At 47.2% G+C, this 17,381-nt stretch overlaps 1 protein-coding gene across 2 annotated transcripts in view; it reads right to left on the bottom strand.

Annotated features, from left to right (window-relative positions):
* Positions 1 to 16,418, bottom strand: part of Spata18 (spermatogenesis associated 18) — a 49,201-nt gene extending 32,783 nt beyond the window's left edge. For both annotated transcript variants that reach the window (XM_045130047.1, XM_045130046.1), the window contains exons 1-3: positions 16,108 to 16,418; positions 1,070 to 1,175; positions 822 to 937 (exon numbers count right to left, since the gene is read on the bottom strand). In XM_045130047.1, coding sequence (XP_044985982.1) covers positions 822 to 937; positions 1,070 to 1,175; positions 16,108 to 16,194 — 309 coding nt within the window. In that variant the 5' untranslated portion in view covers positions 16,195 to 16,418. The remainder of the gene's footprint in view (positions 1 to 821; positions 938 to 1,069; positions 1,176 to 16,107) is intronic.
* Between the last annotated feature and the right edge of the window lie 963 nt (positions 16,419 to 17,381).

The following is a 17,381-nucleotide window of genomic DNA, read 5'->3' on the forward strand; positions in this document are numbered from 1 at the left end:
CCAGCTTGGACTAGAGTGAAACTCTACCCGCCCCTCCCCCCGCTCCCCCCACCAAAAAACAGCTGGGGTCTCCTGGGGAAAGGGATTAAGTCATTGAGGTCACTGTCCTTAAAAGGAAATGAGGAGGGCTGGAGAGATGGCTTAGCGGTTTAAGGCATTGTGCCTGCAAAGCCAAAGGATCCTGGTTCAACTCTCAAGGACTCACGTTAGCCAGATGCACAGGGGGCACACGCGTCTGGAGTTCGTTTGCAGTGGCTGGAGGTCCTGGCACGCCCATTCTCTCTCTTTCTCTCTGTCCCTCTTTCTCTATCTCAAATAAATAAATAAAATTGAAAATATTTTTTTTAAGAAAGGAATGATAAGTGCTCATAGGACTCTAGCAGGTTCTCAAGGGAGCTGCTATCAATGAGCAAGCCTGGTTCCTTCCACACTCTGGCTTCCTGTCTCACCACGTGGTCCTTCCCACCCGCCATTGTGATATTGTCTCCTATGGGGGTTCCCCATTAGACCCTGCACCACTCTGTTTGGACTTCCAGCCTCCAAACCTATGAGCTAAATAAACCTCTGTTCTGCATATGTTTCCCAGCCTCTGACATTTTGCCGTGACAACAGAAAACAGTTTGCTTTACCCAGCCATAGCGATGCGGCTTCCTTAAGCAAAGGTATAGATTAATTATCTTCGCCACACCGTGCAGGATTCAAAACCCAACACTGTTCCTATGGCAATCACTGCTGTCACTCCTAAACTGTGACACTCTTTGCTTAGTTTTCTTCCTGTCTTAGAAGCTCCAGTGGTATGGCACGGTTTCAGAAGATCCTACCTGTAGAGAGGGGACCTTGCTGTCGATAGGTTTCCCCAGGGAAGCAGCGGTAAAAGATGCTTCCAGCCAAGGCAAAAGGCGAGACTTGATGGTTTCCACGCCCTCGTTAAGTCCTCCTAAGGGAATACGAGAAAGTGCACAGCGCGTGAGATAGATCGGGGCCCACCAGCAAGGTCAGCGCACGGGGAAGGGAGAGAGAGAGAGAGACAGGGCTGCGGGGAGGGGACACGGAGCACGGCCACACTCACCTTCTTGAGCTGTGACTGTGAGAATCCCAAAGAGTTGTCCCTGTACTTTGGCTACTTGTTCAATGAGCTCTAGACAACAAGTTAGATTTTCATCACAAGAGTTTGTCTGCAAAAAAACAAAACATCGGACATCAGCGCAGTTCTAGGTTCCGGGGACCCCGCTGCAGAGGGATCAAGGCTTGCTACCTGCATCATCCAGGAGCTGCAGTGTCACCAAAGCCTGGGACACCCAGTCCCCTGGGATTGAGCTATATGTAGCCCACATGGCCATGGGGTTGAATCCAGGCCTAGGGTGGGATGTGTGCCGTGACCAGGCCTGACAAAGAAGAAAACCTCCTGAGCAATTCTTTTTTTCTTTTCTTAACATCATTTTTTTAAAAGATTTATTTTTATTTATTATAGACAGAGACAGAATGTGTGTTCCAGGGCCTCTAGCCACTGCAAACAAATTCCAGACACATGTATCACCTTGTGCATCTGGCTTACATGGCTCCTGGGGAATCAAACCTGGATCCTTAGTCTTCACAGGCAAGCGCCTTAACCGCTAAGCCATCTCTCCAGCCCATCCTGAGCATTTCTTTTGCTCTTTCTGCTTCTGTCAGCTGAATGCCCAGGAGCCAGCAGAAAGCCCCAAGGGCAGTGGGGAGGGCGATCGTGGGGTGTGTAAGGCGCACACCTTCAGAACACTAACACCTTGATAAATGTACTTCCCATAAGCCAGGCACTAGGAGTGCTTGACATACACACTCCAGCCTTGCACCGAGAGAGAGAGAATGGGTGTGCCAGGGCCTCCAGTGGCTGCAAACAAACTCCAGACGCATGCGCCACCTGATGCAACTGGCTTATGTGGCTCCTGGGGAATCAAACCTGGGTCCTTTGGCTTTACAGGCAAGCACCTTAACCACTAAGCAATCCCTCCAGCCCATACAAATATTTTTACAAGAAGCATAGTCGGGTGTGATGGTGCATACCTTTTAATCCCAACACTCGGGAGGCAGAGGTAGGAGGATTGCCCAGAGTTCAAGGCCACCCTGAGACTACATAGTGAATTCCAGGTCAGCCTGGGCTACAGTGAAACCCTACCTCAAAACAAAAGTATGATTGCTGTTTCATGACTATCTGCTCCTATGCCTGTCCAGTGGCCAAAGAACATTTGACTATCTGAATAGAATACACCATGTCACACTGTTCCCGTTACCAAGACATGTGACAACATGCCCACCTTCTCCACAAAGCATTGCACAAGACAATCTAGTTACAATAGGGTCACGGGATCTTAACTAAACACACACCCACACGAGAAAGATCAAAGATTCAAAAGAAATGTTCTCTGTCCAAAGCACAAACTCTGCAGATTCATTCATTCGTTCATAAATCAAGGATTTCCTCTTCCATCCGGGGTCCTAGACTGGCACTTCTCATGCAAATAAAGCCCAATCCTGGGCGTGGTGGCACACACCTTCAATCCCAGCTCTCGGGAGGCTTAGGTAGGGGGATTGTGGTGAGTTTGAGGCCACTCTGAGACTGCACAGTGAATTCCAGGTCAGCCAGTCCCACAGCCAGATCCTACCTCAGAAAAAATAAATAAATAAATAAATAAACAAACCAGGGGCTGGAAAGACAGCTCAGCGCTTAAGACACTTCTTGCCTGCAAAACCTAAGGACCCAAATTCAATTCCCCAGTACCCATGTAAAACCAGATGCACAAAGTGGCACGTGTCTGGAATTTGTTTGCAGTGGCAGGAGGCCCTGGAGCGCGCGCTCTCTCTCTCTCTCTCTCTCTCTCTCTCTCTCTGCCTCTTCCTCTCTCTCACTCTCTCTCAAATAAATAAATAGAATGTAAAAAATTTAAATTAAAAACAAATAACACACATTGCCTGCTATGGATGAACTTGAGGGAGAAATAGGAACCAAATGTCTCAGACAGCCTCATCCCTCAGCAACAGCGCCCCTCCCCCATTTACCCAGTGTGACATACCCAGGTATGAGGGCCACTCTTGGGCCAGCCCCTTGCGTCTAAATAAACCAATCAGCTCTCTCCCTTACTCACCTGCATCTGATGGGAAAGCCCATGCCAATCAGCTGTGAAAGCGCTGGCCCAGTGGGCATGTTGGTGGGCGGTCTTGGTCTTGGTTGTCCATTCTCCACCTGACCCCTGAACCTCCGGTCCCTGCTCCTCCCTCCCACCCCGCTGCACCCCAGCTTTCCTTAGCATGTAAAGTGAAGGGCTCACACCCTCACGCTCCACTTCCCACGTGGGTGAGCGTGTGCTCCTTTAAGATGCGGGAAGGAGCATGTCTCCCCTCTTAATTAGACCCCCTCCTCTAATATCTGTGCCCTTTAAATCCCCCTTTCACATCTTCTCTTTATTGCCATGCTCAGCTTCTGGCATGGGCTCTCAGGTCCTGCTTTTCACATGTATGTGTGCGTGTGTGCGTGTGTTATAACCATTCTAGCCTTACCCTGGATACTGATTTTCCCCCAGTAAACCTTATAACTTAACCTTTTTGGAAACCATGTCTTCAATTCTTTCTTGGTATGGACAAGAATCTGAAAGTTGGGATTCACAGCCAGTGGGGGCGAGGGGAGAGTCCGGTGTAAATCCTGTAACAAACTCACCAGCTGGGGAGCCAGGAGGGAATGCGAGGAAGCGCACAGGGACTAAATGACCATCTCTAGGCGCATTCAGCGCTCTGTGTGGACAGGGAACGGGACACTGGACAAAAGCAGCTGTGGGGAGGGAAGGGCTTTGCAAAGAGAAGAAATAGCACCAAACCCACAGACAGAATTTGAAAGCCTGCAGCTTCCACGTGGCGGGTCCTGGGCTTTATTCTAGTATGACAGAGCCAGCAAGGCCAGCAAGAGACGGTGACAATGACACTGTCAGAGACGGGCGGCCTTTTGCTTTTGTCTCTGTGCGGACAGAGCACGCAGACTTTGCACTTACAGGTGGGTCAGGAGAGGTAGACCAGGTTGCCATCAGGCTGAAGGACATTGAAGGATACAGACATACCAAGCAAGGGTCCTACTGCCCCTAAAACATACCTTCTTCAAACAAGGTGCCACAGACCCCAGCATTACCTGAGAAAGGGCATCAGGAAATGGACCCGAGGTGTGAGGGGCAAGGTACAAAGGCAGAGAGAATTACTCTGACTTGGGAAGAAAGGCATGGAAGAGGAAAATGGCCAATCATTCTGCAGGTTTGGCTTGCCCCTTCTGCTAATAAAAGCAGGAAAGTTAGTATGCCATTCATTATAACAGCAGCTGGCCCATGTTGGCAATAGACGTTTTCCTAAAGACATCTTGTCAAAGACAGTAAAGAAATTGTGATAACTTAGGGGCAAAATGATCGATAACTTTAAGTCCCTAGCACCCCCATCTCCTAGACCTAAGCAATTTATCCTTCACAAATCCTCCTCACATTTTGTTTACTAAGAAAAATTCTGTAACTTTTAATCTTGCTTCAGATTTCACTCTTTATGCAATGTTAAGGAAAAGGGAGGGTTTAGTCTCCTAGCAACTCTTCAAAATGTAAGAAGCCGGGCATGGTGGCGCACACCTTTAATCCCAGCACTTAGGAGGCAGAGGTAGGAGGATTGCCGTGAGTTCAAGGCCACCCTGAGACTACAGAGTGAATTCCAAGTCAGCCTGGACCAGAATGAGACCCTACCTTGAAAAACCAAAAAAAAAGAAAGAAAGAAAAATGTAAGGGAGCCACCTAATTTAAATATATATATGTATATATACATACATACACACACAGATATATACACATAATATATGTACATATATACATACAAACATACACATACATATATATATCCATTAGATAATATATATGTATATATTACATATAGGTATATATTATATGTGTATATATGTATATATATACATATAAACATACACATACATATATATATCCATTAGATAATATATGTATATATTATATATAGGTATATATTATATGTGTATATAATATATATGCATACGTATTTTACATATACCCATTACAAAGAAAATTAATTGGGACCCTCCCTTGAAGCCCCTGCACTCACTCAAATTTCCTTTCCCTAGGTAATTCTAACTCTACAGAGGTCTTTTTTCTCTCTTGGAGTAACTTTTTACCTTCTCCAGCTTTTAATAAAGTTCTCAGCCTTGCTTCATCCATCAGATCTACCTGGATTTCATTATAGCCTCAAAACCCAGGATCCCTGGAGATTTGCCTGGGTGGAGGTCTCTTGGAGGAACTCCCCAAGCCGCTGAGAGAGGGATGGACGGATGAAGAAAAGGTGACTGAGGGAACTTTCCGTCCTGCTCCTCAGCATGGACAGGCCGTGTCAGAGCTTGGGCTCGGCTGGAAATGGCCATGTCTAGCAGGAGTCACAATTACTCAGCTCTGCTCCCCTACCAACTTAGCACTGTGTGGAGAGCATTCAAAGCAACTCCAGCCATCAGCTGCCTTCCCCACTCCAAACACAAAACAAAGCGGCTAACTAGTTAGGCCATTTGAAAAGATGATGATTGACCCGGGCCCTATGCTCATTCCTTGTAGCCTCTGGCATGGGAGACTAGCTTCCCCACTACAGAGCTTTACCAAAAGCAAATGGAAAATGAGTCTGAAATTCATGGAGAGGCGGGGATGGAGGTCTGGCTTTGAATGGGAGTGAGTGAAAGTCACCGATACAGGGTGAGTGGAGAGCGCTTCGGTCCTGGAGCAGGGCCTTGTTATATCAGAAATAAGTTGGGGAAGAAGGACCAGTGAATAAAACACATTCACCTGAAAAGAACAAGGAAGGGTAAACAGGGGATGAGTCCAAAAAGAGAAAGGCCGCCGTCCATGCCGCCCTCTCAGCCTATCTCAGGCCTTCTGACAGTGAGATTGGAAGCACAGACTATGGTGATAGCTGCATAATGATGTTTCACTTACCAACAAGCCGTATCTATGCAAGGCAGTGGGCCCTTCACATCCTATCACCGCGTGACGTCACAGTCACCTAAGTTTATGGAAGTACGTGCGGCGGTGTTCACAACACCACAAAAGCAGGCTACGGATGTCTTTCTCGGCACATGTGCCCATCACTGAGTGATGCACAGCTGCTTCTGGTGAAGGGACAATAGGCGAGAATGGCATGCCATTTAAGGGCCTTCCAGGTCACCGGATGGGACAGGAGCTTCCACGGAGGGTAACTGAGCCAATGATGGAGAGTTGGCGGGACTTTGTGGGAAGGGGGAGGGATCTCTTCTACGGAGCCATGGAGATTTGGTGGGGGGGGGGCATGTGCATTAATTACTGCGGCTTAATCTGGCCAGTAAAGTGATGAAGGTCCTATGGGGAAGGTAAACATTCTCTATAGATTTACGAATTACATTGAATTCTCAGGAAGGTAAAAGCCTGTTGACTGAGGAGGAGGAAGTGGGCAGGTAGGAAGTCTGTTTGAACACACCATAGCAACCATAGCCACGCCAATGTCTTACACTAGCAATCAGTCACACTTTGACAATGACCTCTATTTAAACCACAAAGATTATTCTAGGCCAAACAGAAGACACACCTTTTATGTGGTGATACTTAATACACTGTTTTCAACTATGAATTCAGACATCTATAACACAAAAGGAGAGGGAGGGAAAGAAATCCTCTTGCATTACCAGCCCTGCCCATTAGCGTCATTCACATGTTAAATAATCAAAACTTTCTAAATGATATCTACTATTTTATTTTAAGAGATGTTATCTCTAGCGACATGCTGGTGCATGACTATAATCTCAGCATTCATTCAGTCTTAGGAGGATGGCAAGATCAAAGCCAGTCTGAGCTACATACCAAGACTCTGTCTCAAAAAAAAATAAAAATAAAAAGTCACCAACATTCCTATCTTAAGGATAAAGTTATAAAGAGGTTAAAGCACATTCTCATCATTTGCTAATATAATTATAGAACATACATTTTTTTAAACAAATCTCAGCACATCTAACCCAAGTTAAGTCTCTAGTCACAGAGCTTTGACAAAAAACCAAAGGACCAAGCCAGGCGTGGTGGTGCACGCCTTTAATCCCAGCACTCAGAATGCAGAGGTCAGAGGATCACCATGAGTTCGAGGCCACCCTGAGACTACATAGTGAATTCCAGGTCAGCCTGGGCTAGAGTGAGACCCTACCTCAAAAAACCAAAACCAACCAAGCAAACAAAAAGGAATATCTTTATGGAAAATGTTAATAAAAATTGTGAAAATAAAAAAAAGGACAATCTGGGCTGGAGAGATGGCTTAGCGGTTAAGCACTTGCCTGTGAAACCTAAGGACCCCGGTTCGAGGCTCGGTTCCCCAGGTCCCACGTTAGCCAGATGCACAAGGGGGCACACACGTCTGGAGTTCGTTTGCAGTGGCTGGAAGCCCTGGCGCGCCCATTCTCTCTCTCTCCCTCTATCTGTCTTTCTCTCTGTGTCTGTCACTCTCAAATAAATAAATAAATAAATAATTTTTTTTAAAAAAGGACTATCTAAGGGGGAAGAGAGATGCAGCCCAGGGCTGACCTGCCTCAGGTAATGTCAGGTGAATTTCTCTTCACCTGCTCAAGTCTCCATGGAATAATTAGGTCGTCAGAGTTCAGTTCTGCATAGAAGGTGATTTGCACCATTTACAGAGCTGCCCAATAAAAGCACACAGATGTTGAATGATAAATTGGGGGCCTTTGGCCAGTATGCTCTTTTGTGAACTTTAAGGAGCATTCTCTGAATCTCTGATCTTATCCACTAAATATTCTAGGCTGGTTACAATAGATTGACCCGTTCATAAAACTTCTTGCCTAAAAGTATTACCTAGCCCAGTCCCTCTCCCTGGAAGTTTTCAATGACCCCATCACGAGACAGCTAGAGCAACCTATCTAAAACATAAGCCAGGTCTGGAGAGATGGCTCAGCGGTTTAGGCACTTGCCTGCAAAGCCAAAGGACCGCAGTTCAATTCCCCAGTGCCCACATAAAGCCAGATGCACAAGGTGGCACATGTATCTGAAGTTCATTTGCAGTAGCTAAAGGCCCTGGTGTGCCCATTCTCTTCTTTCTCTCTCTGTCTCTCTCTCTCTCCATATACATGTATGCACACACACACACATACACACATATATATGCTTCTCTTTCTCAAATAAATAAATATAAAGGAGCAAAAAATAATGTAAATAAACAAGTAAAACAAAAGCCAAACTTTTCTTCATCTAGAATTGTGCTTCTAGCTTCTCTCCCTGACCCTCAGGTAAAGACTGGACTCCCAAACACGCCACCCTCGGCTCTTTGCCATCAGACTCCTGCCCTCCGCCACTCAGTCCATCTCCACTACCACCGGCTTCGATCTAGTCACTGCCCACCATCCTCCAGCACGCTGCTTCCTGTGCCTGCCCAGAGGTTCATTATTACGCTGTAACTCACAGAGGGGTAGAGGTCTCGAGAGCTCACTCCATCCATGATGGAACGTCCATGGGCCCGATATCGTGCAGGTTAGGACAGCCGCAGTGAGCTAGGAATACAGCAGCCATGCCAAGTCTGGATGATAGCTTTCCAAAGCACTTCTCCTCTCCCAAGTCTTATATTCTCTCTACCCCCTACTCTGCAATGTCCCCGAGCCTTGCGGGGAGTCGGGGGTGATATAGATGTTGTTTTTATTGGCAGTGAATAGTTGCTGGGAAAGAGGGGAAACGTTTCACTGATAAGTTACCCACGTTTCAGTAAATACCCTCCCATTTATACTCATGAAGACATCCCTAATTAAACTCAGTGGGTCACAGGGGGAAAAAAATAAAAGAAGGAGGAAGAGGAAGAGAGTAAGGAGACATCAAAGTAAGAGGGGACAAGTTGGGAAGAAGGGATTTAGCAGGAGTGGGAGGAAGAGAAGAGAAGATAATTGGAGGTGAATGAGATCAAAAGACACTACGCACATGTAAAATATTGTCGAGAAATCAAATAAAAATGTAAAAAAGACATGCCCATTGCTAGTCTCACACCTAACAGATGAACACATCATAAGCTATGGAAAAAATCCAATGTCAGCTGACTAAATTTCTGAATACAAACAATTTGCAAAAATTATAATGTCTAACCTACTGATTTGTTGTTGAGTAGTCATTGTTGGATGAATTATGAAGCTTTTGTTTTGTTTTGTTTTGTTTTGTTTTGTTTTGTTTTGTTTTGTTTTGTTTTGTTTTGAGGTAGGCTCTCATTCTAGCCCAAGCTGACTTTTCATAATTGTCTTGCTTGTCGGCTGAATAAGAAGTGATTCGCTGTGACTTCTGAAGGTCATATGTTCAAACCAAATTGTTCCTGAACCTCAAGGGAAGCCAAGGTCAAAGGTATCATTCTCATTAAGAACAGAGGCTTACATTAATTCAATATCACTAGAATGGCAAAACGGAAATATTAGCAATGGTTACTATTGTATTTCATGTTTGTTTCTTTAGAGGGATGGAAAAATACCCTCTTGGGCTGGAGAGATGGCTTAGTGGTTAAGGCACTTACCTGCAAAGCCAAAGGACACAGGTTTGATTCCCTAGTACCCACATCAGCCAGATACACAAGGTGGCACATGCATCTGGAGTTTGTTTGCAGTGGCTGGAGGCCCTGGTGCACCAATTCTCTGCCCCCACCCCTCCCCCCTCTCTCTCTCCCTTTCTCTGAAATAAATAACAAAATAATAAAAAATAAAAATCCCCTTTTTGGATGATTTTTTAAATAAACAAGAAGTCATTTTTGTAGAACCCAAAAGACTACTAGATGTTGTGAGGTTAAAAACAGGTCAATAGATTTATTTAAAGACCTTAAAGCAGAAAATTGTATTTGAAATTGTATTTGAAAAGCATTTTCTGTCTTGATAACATACACAGTAGCTCCCCCTTATCCATGGGGATGTGAAGACCTCCAGGGGATGCCTGAAGCTGCAGACATTCTTGAACCCCACACACTCTGCATGGTATATGTTAAATCCTGTTATGTCCCTCAGTGCTGCACACAGGACCCGAGTGACTCTGCCTTCCATGCATGGGCTCTGGTGGCTCTGTGAATCACTACTCTTGTACTTTGTGGCCACTATTAAGCAAAACAAAGGTCACCTGAACCTCAGTTTTCAAGTGGACTGTCACTTTATGAAAACTGAGGCAGCTAGTGAGAGACAGGTGGATAGTGTTAAGAAATTACATGAATTGTGCCGGGCGTGGTGGTGCACGCCTTTAATCCCAGCACTCAGGAGGCAGAGGTAGGAGAATTGCCATGAGTTCGAGGCCACCCTGAGACTCCATAGTGAATTCCAGGTCAGCCTGGGCTAGAGTGAGACTCTACCTCGAAAAATCAAAGAAAAAAAAAAGAAAAAAAAAAGAAAAAAAGAAATTACATGAATTGGGCTGGAGAGATGGCTTAATGGTTAAGCGCTTGCCTGTGAAGCCTAAGGACACCGGTTTGAGGCTCGATTCCCCAGGACCCCACGTTAGCCAGATGCACAAGGTAAAAAGCACGCATCTGGAGTTTGTTTGCAGTGGCTGGAGGCCCGGATGCACCCATTCTCTCTCTCTCCCTCTTTCTCTGTCACTCTCAAATAAATAAATAAAAATAAACAAAAAAAAATCTTTATATAATGGGCTGGAGAGATGGCTTAGCAGTTAAGCGCTTGCCTGTGAAGCCTAAGGACCCCAGTTCGAGGCTCGGTTCCCCAGGTCCCACGTTAGCCAGATGCACAAGGGGGCGCACGCGTCTGGAGTTCGTTTGCAGAGGCTGGAAGCCCTGGCGTGCCCATTTTCAATCTCCCTCTATCTGTCTTTCTCTCTGTGTCTGTCACTCTCAAATAAATAAATTAAAAAAAAAATCTTTATATAAAATAAAGAGATTTTATCAGACTACTAGGAACAGCACGCAGTTTTAAGCTGAGGAATTATTTCTGGAATCTTCTACTTAAAATTTTCAGACCCTAGTTGCAGGTAACTGAAATTGAGGGAAGTGTGATGGTGGGCAAAGGGGGACACCGCATAGCATACAGTGAAACAGGTCTCAAAGCACAGCTCAAAGGTTGGGGTGCAATGTCCAGAGGTAATGATAACAAGGAAATTAAAAGGACAACCTGGGGCTAAAGAGTTGGCTCAGTGGCTAAAGGCACTTTCTTTCTTTTTCTTCCTCTTCTTTTTTTTTTTTTTTTTTTGTTTTGTTTTTTGAGGTAGGGTCTCACTCTGGCCCAGGCAGACCTGCAATTCACTATGTAATTTCAGGCTGGCCTCAAACTCAGGGCAATTCTCCTACCTCTGCCTCCCAAGTTCTGGGATTAAAGGCGTGAGCCACCATGCCTGGCTCAAAAGGTATTTTCTTGCAAAGCCTGTCAATCTGGATCCAATTCCCCATTAGCCACATAAAGCCAGATGCAGATACGCAGGGTGGAACATGCATCTGGAGTTCATTTGCAGCAGCAGGAGTCCCTGGTGTGGCCATTCTCGTGCTCTCTCCCTAATAAATAGTATATATTTTTAAAATCTACATAAGATCTGCTAGTCCTGATAATCACTAGTTGGAAAAAGAAAAAAATGCATTGTGTTTGGTGTTTAGTCATTTATCTACTTTCCTCGAAGATAACTTGTATTCTTCCCAGAGGAATGATGCCCATTATGTTTCTTATTCTAAAGGATTTTATATATGCCCTTTGATTTTAAGTTAATTAGAGCTAAGCCAATGTGGTCACAGTCAACAAAACCAACCCTCTGTAACAAATATAAATTGCAGTTTTTTTGGTTTTTTTTTAAAGTAATTTTTTTTTTTTTTTTGAGAGCGACAGACACAGAGAGAAAGACAGATAGAGGGAGAGAGAGAGAATGGGCGCGCCAGGGCTTCCAGCCTCTGCAAACGAACTCCAGATGCGTGCGCCCCCTTGTGCATCTGGCTAACGTGGGACCTGGGGAACCAAGCCTCAAACCGGGGTCCTTAGGCTTCACAGGCAAGCGCTTAACCGCTAAGCCATCTCTCCAGCCCTAAATTGCAGTTTTTCATAAACACACTGACGATTCTTCATCTTAGACTTACATCAGAACTCCCTAGTACAAGCATCTCCTTGCAGCATTACAGGAAAGGGCTTAGCAACGGACCCACTCTGTACACAAGACACAGCGGGGCTTAGATGTACCTTAAGTTTCATGCTAGGCAGCGTAGAAGTAATCTCACCCTCTCTTTTTTAACTACTCCACTGATTGCTAAAGCTTGTTTCTTCTCATTTATGCTCTAGCAGGACACTGTGGCTTCCAGTTTCAACTCAACGTTCATAAAGGCTGAATGAAAGGAATTCAGTTGTCGTTTTTTAATTCTACGCTAGGTAAGAGGCTGAAAAAAAAAATCGAGAAAGAAATGAACACAAATGAGAAACTATTTGGCTCAGCCATCATGTGAAGTATGCCATAAAGGAAAGGAGTAAGAAGAAGCTAGAAGTTGTGGCAGATCCTGGGAGATAAGAGACAGGGAGGGAGGCAGGGGGTTGCCAGGTGTGGAGGAGGCAATTGCCCTTGTAAACGTGATGGTCAGGCCTCTCTGGAAAGGTGACATTAAGCAAAGACTTGAAGGAAGTGAGTGTAGCTGCCTTGCACAAATACACGTTTCCCAGGCAGAGAGCAGTCGTGTGTTTGACTTGCTGCATAATGGCTCTGCTCATTTATCTGAGAGAGAGAGAGAGAGAGAGAGAGAGAGAGAGAGAGAGAGAATGGGCACTCCAGGGCCTCTCACCACTGCAAACGAACTCTAGATGTGTACACTTTGTGTGTTTGGCTTTACTTGGGGCCTGGGGAATTGAATCTAGGCTGTGAGGTTTTGCAAGCACATGCCTTGAACCACTGAGCCACCTTTCCAGCCCGTGACTTTGAATTTAAACTGAACCTAAAGTGAAATTAAAAATTCCGTTCCTCAGTGTGTCCTTGCCTTATTTTAAGTTGCCCAATAGCCAGGACGGTACAATACAGAACCTGTCCATCATCGTGAAAAGTTCCACTGCACAGGGTCGCAAGAGAGCCAGTACTTCGGGAGTGGACGGAGCAAGAGGGACAGGCATCGGTGAGGTCAGTGAAGCCAATTATGCAGGACTTAAAGGCCACCATGGAAACTTTGGGTTTGGTTCGGTATGAAACAGGAAGTGTGGAGGGTCTTGCCACAAGAGTGACTTGATCTGATTTGACATTTGGAAGAAGCACTGTGGGTTACTTCTGCAGTAATACAGTTGAAAGACAAAAATGGACAATGGTGAAAAGTAGGTGCTATACGAATTGTGAGATCAGAACAAGCAGATTGTGCCAGTTAAAAAAGTATGTGGAGATTGTCATGGGGAAGGAGGCCTGGAGGTATTGTGTGAGAGAAGCCAAATTCAGTTTTATACTGATTTGACTTGGCCATGACAATATATGAGCTATTAAAAAAGGACACTGGAGGTGGGGCTGGGAAGATGGCCATGCATGAATTTGCATCTCCAGAACCTACAGAAAATTCTAGGCAAGAGCTGGAGAGATGGCTTAGCAGTTAAGGCACTTGCCTGAGAAGCCTAAGGACCCAGGTGGGTTCCCCAGTCTTCACATAAGCCTGGTGCATATGTCTGGAGTTCTTTTGCAGTGGCTAGAGACCCTGGTGAACCCATTCTCTCCCTCCCTCCCTCCCTCCTTCTCTCTCTCTCACTCTCTCTCTCCCAGATAGATAGATAGATAGATAGATAGATAGATAGATAGATAGATAGTTAGACATGGTGGTATGTGCCTATAATCCCAGCTCTGAGAAGACAGAGATAGGAGGATCCTGGGGGAGGGGGCTTGCTGGGTGGCTTGTCTAGGTGAATTAGTGAGTTTCAGGTTCAGTGAGAGAACCTGTCTCACGAAAACAAAGTGTTAAAATTATAGAAGAAGATAGCCAACATCAACTTCTGACCTCCACACATATGCATATAAACTTGCATATGCCCATTTTTTTTTATTTATTTGGGAGTGACAGACACAAAGAGAGAAAGACACACACACACACACACACACACACACACACACAGAGAGAGAGAGAGAGAGAGAGAGAGAGAGAGAGAGAGAGAGAGAAAGCATGGGCGCGCCAGACCTCCAGCCACTGCAAACGAACTCCAGATGTGTGCGCCCCCTTGTGCATCTGGCTAACGTGGGTCCTGGGGAATGGAGCCTTGAAACCAGGGTCTTTAGGCTTCACAGGCAAGCGCTTAACTGCTAAGCCATCTCTCTAGCCTGCATATGCCCATTTTCACATACACCTGTGACATGTGCCCACACATATACACACATGGATGCACAACACACACACACAAGAAAATGTTCAATAACAGAGCAAGGAAGATAGCCCAGCCAGCAGCACAGTGTTTGCCTTGGAAGCATGAGGCCTTGAGTTCAATCCCTAGAACCTATGTGAAGAAGAGGGAAAAAAACGTCAGGTATGGTGGGACCTGCCTGTAAGCTTAGCACAGGAGACATGGAGACAGTGAACCACTGGGACTTGTTAGCTGGTCAGTCGAGCTACTGGTGAGCTCCAGGCAATTGTGCATGCACACTCACATATACACATGCACAAATGCCCAGGGTGTGCCCTGAGAAGTGAGGTGCGCATACGAGCTACTTCAGCACAGGTGTAAGAGATGAGGCAGGAGGGTGATGAACGGTCGTCTCATCGCTCAAACCCAAGAATAAAGAGAAATGATGGAGCCCAAGAAACAGCCATGAGGTGGAAAAGGCCTGGCCGACTATAGGTACAATCTCTTGTGCACGGCCAAGAGCAAAGCTAGACTGAAGGGTGTTAATATTTTTTATATTATATCTACTTATTTATTTATTTGAGAGAGAGAGAGAGAGAAAGAGGCGGATGGAAAGAGAGAATGCGCGTTCCAGGGCCTCTAGAGCCAGTGCAGAAAAACTCCAGAGGCATGTGCCATCTTGTACCTCTGGCTTAGGTAAGGGGTACTGGGAGATCGAACCTGGATCCCTTGACTTTGCAGACAAGCACCTTAACCACTAAGCCATCTCTCTAGACCGTTGCCTTATTCTTGGTGGAGTAGAGATGGCCCATGTGGACTCTTTACAAGATCGCACAGGACCCAACCACTAAAACCAGAACAGGCTAAGGAGAGAGCTCACCTATCCACTTCATGAGCCCTGCTTGCAGGGGGAACGGGGTCGGGGGAAGAACGTTATCTGGCTAATTCTGCGCAGATACAGGTCTAGAATCCTGGTCCAGGCTCGGGATGGAGAAGGGGTAGGCGGGAATTCCCAGCTCAGATCTCTTTCCACTTTTACTACCTGTGTGAAAGCTTCAGCCTCTTTAAGGAACACAAACAGACCCAGCGGAAGACAAACCCAATCTGTAGCTATCTTTAGGGAGCCAGGGTTAGGGAAGGGTATAAACTCATGAGATTTAGAGCGTGCTTCCGGGGATGACAGAATGTTGGTGACCGAATAATTTCTTCTAAGGCCTTGGCAACGGGCCGCCTCCGAAATGCGCTCGGCTGCTAGGGGCTGACCAGTGGAATATTCGCAGTGTATGTTCAGTGCAATTAACGCCTCGGTGAAAGCTTATACAAATCTATTCTGTTCCAACCCGTGTGTATCTTTCAAGTGGGAGCCTTGATGGAGAGGAGGGGTGTAGTTTAAAAAAAAAAAAAAAAAACCGGAGGCAGCGAGTGGGGATTGAACTGGTTGCTGGATAGAAGTGGCGCCCCCATCCCTTTCCCGTTGCTATGGCCTCAGCGTCCTTGGTTACCGACCAGGAGTTGCTGCTCTTCCCGGTCTGGGAGTCACTCCCAACTGCGGCAAAGGGCCCCAAACGACTTGTGTTTTGTTTCCCAGGGTCCTTACTCGGTGGCTGTGGTCCCCGGCCCCCCACTCCCAGCCCCAGTTGGGGTCACAAGCTGGAGAGTGGGGGGCGGAAATCTTTGCAAAACGACAACCCACTATTGCATTCCCGAGCCATTAGAGGAGCCGAGCCCCCGGGGAGGGGTGGGTAGCGGGGGCGGGGGCGGGGTGGGGGCAATCTCCCACCCTGACTCACTTGGTACTGTCTGAACCACGAGTTGAGTTTATCCTGCAGCACTCGTAAGGAGTCGGTGGAGGCCAGCCTCTTCAAGTTCTCCGCCATCGCTAGCTTTCGCGCTCGCCTGGTTCTGGGAGACGGAGACGTGGAGAAGACGAGGCGGCTAGGGTGCCGGTGCTGGTGGTAGTGGTGACGGTGGTGGTGCTGGTGGTGTTGCTGGTGGTGGCCTGGGCAGGACGGCGGGGTGATGTGGCTGGAAGGGTGTTACCTTGCAGAGGGGGGATGCTCAGAGCTTGGCTGGACTTGCCATCACCCTCGGTCGGTGTCGCGGCGTGGGGACCCGGGGGCAGGGTTAGGGAAGCCGGGGCGGGAGGCGCCCTGAGCCGCAGCCACCGCCCCTCATCCGTTCCGCTGCCCGGCGCCCTCTTCTGGCTTCCCCGCCGCCGCCGCCGCCCGCGAGCCCGGGGCCCATAAATACCCTCCCCCCTCCCCCCCCCCCGTGATTGTTTAACAAACCTTGACGTGGCGAGCTGCTGCCAGGGGCGCACGGGGCAACGCCGGGCACCCCGGTGGCCCCGCCCGGTCTCCTGCGGTCCCAGCGTTCCGCCCGCGCCATGCCCCTGCCGCAGCTCCTGCTGATGCGCGAGGGCATCGAAGGCACCCGGACGAGAGCTGGGGCTGGGCACTGGGCACCCCTCGGGGGGAGGGCGGGGGAGGGCTGTAGTCAGGGCGACCGGGCATCCGGAGGAGGCCTAGAACCTTCGTCCTCACCCAGGCGCCGGATGACAGTGGGTGCCTGGAGAAGCCCTTGGGAACTCCTCGGTGGCGGTTTCCATTGGGTTCCTTGGACATCACCTGCTGGGTTCCCTGCCTTTTAGGAGTCCTTCACCTCTCGAGCTGTGAATTCTTCCGTTGGATGAGCCCAGGGTTTGACCTGTATGGAACTCGCTGGGACTAAAATTGTAGTTTTTACCACTTCTGTCTTTGACTTCTGTTCCTGGCCCACCACAGTGGGTGTCTAAATCATTTAGATTTCAGCTCCTAGGGGTTCACAGAATTGGCTAACATTCAGTATCATTCCTATGCCCATATCTGTCATTTAGATCTCTTATGTAAATTTTCATTTAATTCTCAGTTCTTTGAGACTTTGTTAAAGCTCCCGCCTGGTTTTGACTCTATTTTATAAGAGTAATTTCGATCCGGGCGTGGTGGCGCACGCCTTTAATCCCAGCACTGGAGAGGCAGAGGTAGGAGAATCGCTGTGAGTTCGAGGCCAGCCTGAGACTACATAG

This window comes from Jaculus jaculus, chromosome 11 (genome assembly GCF_020740685.1).
Source record: "Jaculus jaculus isolate mJacJac1 chromosome 11, mJacJac1.mat.Y.cur, whole genome shotgun sequence".
NCBI classification, from domain to species: domain Eukaryota; kingdom Metazoa; phylum Chordata; class Mammalia; order Rodentia; family Dipodidae; genus Jaculus; species Jaculus jaculus.